The sequence below is a fragment of the Ruditapes philippinarum genome, unplaced genomic scaffold, assembly GCF_026571515.1.
Source record: "Ruditapes philippinarum isolate M1 unplaced genomic scaffold, ASM2657151v2 ctg1930_1_1_1_1, whole genome shotgun sequence".
Lineage (NCBI taxonomy): Eukaryota > Metazoa > Mollusca > Bivalvia > Venerida > Veneridae > Ruditapes > Ruditapes philippinarum.
In genome coordinates, this window is record NW_026865849.1 from 1 (window position 1) to 10,193 (window position 10,193).

The 10,193-nt window shown below is 33.1% G+C and overlaps 1 protein-coding gene across 1 annotated transcript; it reads right to left on the reverse strand.

Annotated features, from left to right (window-relative positions):
- Nucleotides 1–118: 118 nt before the first annotated feature.
- Nucleotides 119–10,193, reverse strand: LOC132730554 (solute carrier family 23 member 2-like; the record flags this gene model as incomplete). The annotated part of the gene is given in 8 exon segments (XM_060716508.1): nucleotides 119–372; nucleotides 1,219–1,375; nucleotides 1,990–2,110; nucleotides 2,535–2,716; nucleotides 4,513–4,583; nucleotides 4,764–4,852; nucleotides 5,446–5,603; nucleotides 10,092–10,193. Coding segments are annotated over 7 exon segments (1,023 nt in total), but the record flags the coding sequence as incomplete, so codon positions are not given.

Genomic DNA, 10,193 nt, shown 5'->3' on the forward strand with positions numbered 1-10,193 from the left:
TCCATTTCAGTTTACTAGACAATATGGCTTAATCGACTAATCTATTCTAAATAATGATGAAATGAAACAACAAGTTATCTATATTTTAGAAATAAAGATGGTACGTTAATATATTCACCTTTGTGATTCCGATAGCACCTATGTTATGACTGTAAGAAGTGGTAGCATGTCCAGCACCAACCATACCGGAAATAATACTGGCAAAACCCTCCATAGCTATTCCGCGGTTAACTGCATGAGGGGGAGGGGGAGGAACTCCCGACATCCGGGCTGCTGCATGATAATCGCAAACCGATTCAAGAACCGAAACCAAAGTCACGATCAGAAACCCGACATAACCAACAGAACTTACAGTCGGTATACCAAACTGGACTGTAATTAGAAAACATTTGTATAGCTGCTTCAAAATTATGTACAATATCTTAACAAATTTTGAATCTTGTGAATGGTTCCGATTTCTTATTTTAAACATTGCTGTAAGAATACACAGTTTAAGGAAAAGCCCCAAAATTATTGATTTCTGCACGTTGAAGTAATTGAAGGCAACTGTGTATTTGTGATTCTCGTTTATTTTGCGGTTAATTACTTGTGTTATTACAAAATTCTGGAAACAAAGTGATCCCTCGGAAGCATTAATCACAACAAAATAACATAAGAATTGCAGACTCGGTTTGATTGAGTCTGTACATGAGGGATAATGAATAAGTGCAACATCCCTCACGCCCCCTAGCACCGGCTTGAGCGGTACTCAATTCTCAACACTTTATAGTGTTGGCATCAATGATCCCGAAGGACCAGAAAATATAACAACACTGAAGTGAAGTACGGGGCAACTTTTTACGGCTGCCACCACGGCACTTGACACCTGCTGTTGTGAAGTACAAAATTCTGGAAACAAAGTGATCCCTCGGAAGCATTAATCACAACAAAATAACATAAGAATTGCAGACTCGGTTTGATTGAGTCTGTACATGAGGGATAATGAATAAGTGCAACATCCCTCACGCCCCCTAGCACCGGCTTGAGCGGTACTCAATTCTCAACACTTTATAGTGTTGGCATCAATGATCCCGAAGGACCAGAAAATATAACAACACTGAAGTGAAGTACGGGGCAACCTTTTACGGCTGCCACACGGCACTTGACACCTACAAGTTCATTGTAAACTTTAACTTTTGCAGTGACAATTGTGAATGTTTTATAGCTTTTCTTACTTACAAGGATATGGCCAATAAAACCAAGGTGCGCGGTGTACAGCATCAAGTTTAGCATCTGTCCGAACCATGTAATTAACGTCCGTAATATTGTCTGCAAACACATCCGATACGGTCAGTGTATAGCAGAAGAACCATCCAATTCCTAAACTTAGTAATACCTGAAACACGAACATTTAAAAATGTAATACTTTTGTAACAATTCCTTGTACTACATATGAAGGTGGTATAAGATCTTGTGTGTTAACTGTGTTTCACAATGGACAAATATTATTCGTAGACTTACAAATATGGTTTGTCATGTAAAGTCTTTTCTGTGTGATACAGGCTTTGATTCCCTATGACAATTCCATTTTATTCGCCAAGCCATTTTTTCTAGTTTAGAGCAAACACATTCTTTTACTAGTGGACCATGCGCCGCTTTTCATGGAGTGGCACGTATGTGTCACACTGAACGCTCAATGTTAATCAGCATATATCTGCGGACTTTTTATTCAAATTTTGAATTTTGAATGTTCATGACTTAATGTTAGATTCTGTTTAAGACAGTGCTTGGGGACATAGACGGTGGTTTGCATTTACAACTACCGTCCATGAACAGGCTCAATAAAACCGAACTTTTTTTCAATTTTGCTGTTTTAGGCGTTCTTAAAGGTTTCTTTTTTCGACTATTTATTATTTTATCAGATGGTGTAAATATATATATATACATATATACAAGACGATGGTCATGTGGTTGCAAGAAAAAATATCAGAAAGTTATTGATGCGTTTACCGAAAACAACTGAAATATTGGGAATTTTGTTATATGACAATGGCGGTCAATGGTCCATGCCGGAAAGGGTGGTTTTAAGTTGGCAAGGTATCCGCTGAAAAGTAGTGTTAAACCCATGGCCCTGTAAAGAGAAAGGCAATAATTCAAAACAAGAATTAATTTTAGGGTCTCAGTTTTACTGTATAGTATTTTAGTTTTAATATAGATTGTACGTCAACTCACTATTTCATGTCAGATACTGAAGAAATTTTGAAGGCTACAATACTGACTTTATCATTTTTATTACTATCAACAAAGACAGATAGGTATCTACAATTATTTAACAGTTAACATACATTTCATTTCTAAAACTTATCTTTTTATATTATAGAATCACTTCGAACAACACATAATGTTTAACATTAATAATTTCAATTACAACACCACTACTTGTCAGCATCATAAAAAGTTTTAAGCCTAATGAATAATAAAACAAAGTCACATGATAATATTGGGTAAAGTCAAGCTTATTTAATTAATTAAAGACTGATACCACATTCACTTACAGAAATGCCACGCCCCAGTGTTTGTTGTTCAGATCTATCAGAACACCAATAAGTACTGGACCAATGAGGGTGATTGTTGGAGCTATTGTGAGTGGGCCCACAAATCTCAGTAAGATGCCAATTATACCCGTACACCCCAGTATAACTTGAGTGATAGAAGCGACGATAAGATTACCCTGGATCTGCAAAAGGATATCTGTTATATAAGGCTTGTTAATTACACTATAACATGTAATAGAAAGAGCACCGAAACACGAGGTTATCTGATTTGTACGAGGGGGCGTAGCCCCCGAGTATTAATCAGATTACCGAGTGTTTTGGTGTTCCTTCTCTTTTGTATCATAGTCAAACATAAAAACATGTTCCCTGTTGTTACAATATGAAACCCCGGCAAAAATGAACCAATGAACGAGCATCTAAATATGACATTTCTGTCGATTTCACTTTCACTGCCGTCACAATATGTAAACCCCAGCAAAAATGAACCAATCAATGGGCATGCTCTGGAGTGCGGGTAACTAATACCCGCACTCCAGTTAACGCACTGTGCATGTATATGTATACGATTTAACCCTGACACATTTTCAACAGAAAGGTCTCCAAACTATGATACAATTGTTGAATGTAACACTATTAGCTGTTTAATACCATTTGTGCTTAGTTACGTCAATCCAGTACAAGAAATTAAATGGCTAAGAGTCAAAACTAATTATTAGTTTACAATTTGCGTCAGTGTTACTCGATACAAAGGGTAAAGTTTAATTGGGAATTATATATTGGTCATTTTGTTGTAATTAAGACAAGTTAATGAGCGGATACTAGAAGATATGTCAGCGTAATCGTAGACGACTTAAAAACATGAAGTTAATGAATCCGATCAGTGATACAGAATATCATTACATGTCAATATGATGAAATCGTTGAAAAAGAAAATGAAAATAACGATGCGAGAGGACGTATCATAAACGGAAACTGCCGGGGATTGCAGAATTTATGAAATATTAATGAAATGCTGGAAAAATTCTGAAAGTATACCAAATAAATGTTAAAATTTACAGTGCATAATTTTGTCAAACACGAAAATATTGTACAAGAAACAAATTATAAACTCTCAACCGTATAAAACATACCAATTCTGTAATATTTTCAATTTTGTCGTTTTGTGCGTTCTTAAAGGAATCCGATTTTCTTTTTTATTGCCACATCAGTGTTATTTGTGGTGTGTATAGACCGTAAGAGTTTACCCCTACATATAATCAAACATATTATATTGACGATCCTTCAAGATCATTTGGCTCACCATTATGGTGTGTGTACATATTTGTGGTATTTTTAATTCCTTCTATTTGACCTTTTTTCTAATTGGTTGTTTCCAGTATTCCTACTTGAATACTGTACAATCACCCTTAAGATATGGTGCCTGCTATCTTAATTTGTCATTTGATGTCATATTTGTGATATGCAGGCTTCATATTCACAATCGATTCTATTTTTTTTAGTTTTCTCATTAAGCGCATTCGCTTTCTCTTACTTGGTGACATACACCGCTTTTCATGGAATGTCACATTGAAGGTTCCATGATAATCGCCGTATGAACACATCTGCGGATGTTTCTTAATTCAAAATTTCAGAATTTTCATGTTTAAATGTTGAATTCTGCTTAAGCCGGTGCTAAGGGGTTTGGACGGTAACCTGCACTTTCCAGTACCGTCCATGAACAGGCTCTTTCAAACCGAGCCTGCTACTTTTTCAGTTCTGTCGTTGTGGGCATTCTTTAGGAATTCCGTTTCCTCTATTCTATTCGCAAATAAATTCATGAATTTTAGCATTGAAATAAAACCAAAACAATAAAAAGACAATTCGAAATTCCTAACAGAGAATGTGAATGACACTAAAATACATCTTCATGTAAATATTAATGCATACAAGATATTCATATCATTTCTTATATATTTGTATACTTATTTATGACGGTTACTTCTCTCATTCTAAGCTGCCAGACTTCATCTTCGTCTCCGGTAATTGTGCTGTTCTGGAGACTTCTGTCTTCTATAAGAAAATTAGGACATATTTGTATATTGGAACGAATGTTACACGTTGAACATTAAGGTAAAAAAATAAATCCATGGCTTTCTATATCGATTTATACAGTTAAAAAGTATCTTGCTTTCGTCCTTTCTCTTTTTTTACCAATCAATATAAATACAAAATGTAAGAAAAACTGTATACCTGAATTAGGACACTTCCATCTGTCTGAAGACATCATTGCAACGATTGGTAAAATGTATAAATTTGAACCTCCTTGCACAATGCCCAATCTAATGGAAAAAACCAATACCAATTAAATATTAAAACAAGTAAAATAAACAAGTACAAAAACAATAAACAACAAGACTCTAATTATACAAATAAATATAGGATATTTGTTTGTTTTGAGTGATAATGTAAGAATCGTTAAAAGCCTGAACAAATTGAAAATGACGTTCAGTCGGAACATCTCGGCTATAATTCATAATAACGTAAGACTTAATACGAATTGAAAGTAGTTCGACCACGTGATTTGACATGTTAACAAAACAGAGAGTGTAATCTTTGATAATGTATTACGAATATATTATATATTTGACATCAAAGTCTATTTCGGTTAAATGCTGATTGAATTAAGTGAATTAAAACATTTTAATATTCTTTTTTCCAGGGAAACCTAAATATTAAACTATTTATATTGTTTTTATTTTGATAAGTTATACCGGTATATCATTTTCACATGTACTTTCATACCATATAACTCAGTCTTTGGTAAAATGATGACACAATTTTTGAACAATTAAATAGAATAAACGAAACCTCTATGCAAAATGCAAAGAAAGTTTGCAAAGAAAAAAATCTGAAATGAAGCCCTAACTTATACCTGATACCAAATAATGTCTGAAGAATTGTTGCCACACCACACATGAACAGAGTTATACTCATCAGCTTGGCTGTGACGTCATAGTTCCCTTCGGCACAGATATATTCTGGTATTAGGTATGGCAAAGATAAAGTCCCTCCAATGCACATTATAGCTTGCTGAAATTTACATAGATGCTAAAGATACCAACACCAGGAAATAGAGAAATACAAGATCCCTAAATAAAGCCCAACACGACAAAATTGAAAATGTTGCAGGCTCCGTTTGATTGAGCCTGTTCATGGACGGTAATGGCAAGTGCAAGTTACCGTCCACGCCCCCTTGCACCGGCTTCAGCAGAATTCAACATTTAACACGAAAATGGTGAAATTTTGAATTTAGAAACATCCGCGGATGTGTTCATACGGCGGTTGTCATGGAACCTTCAATGTGACACAGAAGTGCCATTCCATTAAAAGCGGCGTATGGTCCCCATGTAAAGTGTAAGTCAAAAGTGTTTTTTTTATTCAGTCTCAAAAATCAATTATTAAATGTACTTCAAGAGTGAGAGATACTTTTTATAGCTTGCTAAAAGTTAAAATAATACTTAAACCAGTTTGTGTTATTTTACCAGTTTAACAACTGAGTACTGTATTTTACTGTCAACGGCTAAGCTGATCACTATTTTAACTTGCATTAAATTGTTTTTGACAAAGACACTTATTTGCTTAATGTCAGTAGGATAAAGGTATTAATAGCTTGTGATGAATCTACAGTTTGGCTATGCCTTGTTGAAGAATACAAAATTAGAAAATTAAGATAAAATGTTTTCAATTTTGTTACCATTTATCAACTGAACCGTAATGAAGATGATATTTAATAGTAACGTGCATATATGCATCAGTTAAATTAACAATTTACGGTATGTAATTTCGATCGGATGTTGTTGTTTTTCACGCACATGCGCAGTCTGCATAGGGCAAAATGATCATTTATCTATACAGAAAAATACTTGTTTGTTGACGTTCATAGGCGATTCCACTTAAATTCATTAAAAAAAAGTATTTAATTTTGTCAAACAGTATATCTTTAAACTAAAAGGTAAGAAGAAGATATTGCCCAAGGCAACCTAAAAAGACATGAAAAAAAATTAGGATAAATGTTTCAGACATTCAATTTGAGGTTCCACAAGACTTTAAAATCATTAAGACAATTTTTGTAAAGAAAAATCAAAATTCATTTTTAAGCAAGAAGAAAGTTACAATGACATTCAAAAATCATATTGAAATTATTTTAAAAAAAAAACAAGTTAAAAATTACACAGCTCACCTGGAATATGAGGAGGAAGTACTTACAACGATGATAAAAATCTTTATTCTAAAAAGGACAAACTATTTTATAATACATGTCCATAAATATGTGCTGCAGTTTAGCTGATTTGATCTTATGTCTGTCTTTTCAGAATTATTCTATCCACACGCATGGTTTAAGTAATTTAAGATATCTTAAGCTATTAAAACATTTCAAGGTAGTGTAATAGCACAATTTATATTCATTCTTTTTCAGAATATATAAAAAAATACATACTGCATTACTACTACATTTTGGGACATTTGACACATTTAATTTCAACAACTTATAATATGTAATTAGAACTTAAATTTTATTTATTTCCAATTGATCTACATGTGGACAATGTACCCACAACACGACAGTGTAATTTATACATATTGCCAAGATTATTGTGCATATACTACAATGTTTCATCAATTTCTCACATGTAATGGACATCAAACATGTTGTCAAAGTTCGGATTAAACTGTTTCTGCCATCCATAATAAAGCCATGAGATTTTAGGGTATTGGGAAATTATTGGCGACTGCTGCACTAGTAAATTAAATGATCTTGTAGCCTCCTTTTGTCCGCCAGTGGAAGTCTGTAATTACCTTAGGCTTGTTTGATCAATACGGACTCACCAAGCATGCAATAAGAGGATTGCACTTTGGGCCAATCGTTAAGTAAAGGATAATTTTAAAACCTTGTATTTCCGAGTTAAGTCAAACTATCTCAATCTGCTCTTTACCATTTCTGTAATATTTCTAAGTTTGTAACGAAACGTTTTAATGTTAACACTGCAGCAACGCTTTTAATAAGATATGCACTAGAGTGGACACTGACAAATACTAGTGGGTGGTTCAAACATAGAACAAAGAACATACTGCACTTTTAACTCATTTATTTGTGTGTTGAGCATTATTTTATTATTATGTTAATTCCTCCTTTGCCATGTTCTGGTAATTTAAAGGCGCTGTGGTGAAGACTTGAAACTTTAAAATATGCAAACTTAAGTGAAGAAGGTAAACGTTAATATCCATTTTGTGGTGTTAATATTGAGTCAGAACTTCACGTTATTCTTCATTACTCTTTATATCATGATCTTTTATCTAAAAAGGCAACAGCCATCGAACCAGAACCAGGGTGAAAGTGGTTTAAGTCCAACCTTTTTTGTTATTATGATTATTATTTAGGATATAAAATGCTCCTACTATTATATTACGAAATTCTTACACATTTCTTGCATTATTGGCATATTTTTCTAAATTGTCAATATTTATTATAAAACGTTATATAAATTAACGCATTTAGGTCTCTTGTAATTCTATAAAGAATGGCCAAATACGTGTATATGCTGTTAGATTGAGATATGTTTTATGTTGTATTTCCTTTTATATCATGTGTAAAGATAAGACAGAAAGTAACTTTCTTAAAATACCATAAATAAGACAGAATAATTATAATGATAACTTCCTCTTAGGGAATAGTAAATATATGGCGCATATAGATATTGCCTACCTGACAATATGCAGATGGCATATAGTGTATCTAAACATCATATATCATACGAATGGGTTAAGAAAAAAAACTCATTTACATCGAAACACTCACTTTATTTTAATAACAAAATCTTTACTTTACTTCAATTACACAAGAAATTATTTCTTGTTAAATTCAAAAACAAATTCAGATGTTCTTTTTGTATATATTTTTGTGCTTACTCACTTATAGGAAGATATTTTTAATGCTTTCAAATATTTAACTTTACATGAAAGTAATTACATGTATGTCAAAATCGAATGCACAGAATGTTTAACAAAAGTCCCAAAATAATTTCTTCTCCTGTGCCCTGGACTGCACCTTCACTTAATGATCAACATTATTTTTTGTCCAATCACATTGTAGTATTTTTCAAATTTATGCTAAGTCTAACTTTGGTTAATGTGTACTAACTAAATAAAATTTACTTAATCTGTCGTCTTACCAGTCTAACAAATTTCAATAGTGCATTATGTATAGGTTAGTGTTTAATAATATGTATTAACAAAAATAATTGGTCAAGCCTGCCGCAGGCAGGCGACCAATTATTTTTGTTAATGCATATTATTAAACATTAACCTATTTAATGATTTAATGATTGCATTGTTTTCCTCGCTGTTATTTTTCCAGATATTTTATAGAAACATGATAGTCTTATTGTAGATAAAGGTATAACTTCTGTGACATTTCAGTAAAAAAAATGTGCCTAATTATATGTTGAAAGGGCCATTTATTTAGCTTATCCAAATGTGACATGTTAGAAACTTGACAAGGTGTAGACATCTTGTAGAGCGAAAGGGTGGAGCTATCGGTGATTTAGAGAAATGCCTTGTTTTTGGTTGAAAAAAAATCGATCATTAAATAGGTTAATGTTTAATAATACACATTAACAAAAATAATCGGTCGCCAGCGGCAGGCTTGACCAATTATTGTTGTTAATATGTATTATTAAACACTAACCTATACATGTCAGCATATCCTAACTATCAAATCAGATTGTTTACCCTGACAAAATTAATTCTTCCAATTATTACATCTACTAGTATCTCGCTTTTTTCCCTGAGCTGAACGCGCTTACGTGAATTATAATTCCATCGCTGATAAATGGAGTACTGTTAAAAGCTTGATATAATTAAAGCAATCACGAAACGTAAGAAATTCACACGTATGTGTCACAGACACAACGTCTATAACGTTGGAATTTGATTTTTTTTTCAAAACGGCTTATATTAAGTTTTTTATATATATGATCAGTACATGTGCTGGGATTGACAAATATACATTTTATTTGAATTTTTAAGGCGTTTTAAGCTCCACACCCCAAGTGTCTGTGGTATGTGTAACTTCTACATATGTATATATGTTCATGTTTGTATTTACAATTTTGTGATTTGCTCGGCCGAGTTGTTATTTTTTCAATGACGAGACTGTAGTAATCCGAATATGTGCGCATTAGCATACGTTGCACTACATGTAAACATTGTTGTTACTATAATTAATCACTGACGTAAACAATGATGGCAATGTATTCCTTAAAAGCATGACGCAAAATTTAATTGCACTATAAGCAATCAATACAGGTAAGCTCATTTTTATGATAAGATTATGCCTGAGAAAATATATTCACAGTACCATCATTTAATTACAAATAAACAAAGGTGATCTACATTATTCCTGAAAAAATGTTACCACAGTACAAGCGAGGGCAATCCTAAATTCAACCTCTCAAGACAAAATGTTGCGTATATCTAAAAGTAAGAGTAACTGCAGTGAATGAAAACCCAAAATCTTACCTGTAAGCCAAAGATAAAACACACCGGAGGGGAAGGAACGTCTTCAACACCGTATAGAACATACTTCGTTTCCTCAACGTCAACTTCCGGCGTGCCGTCTGT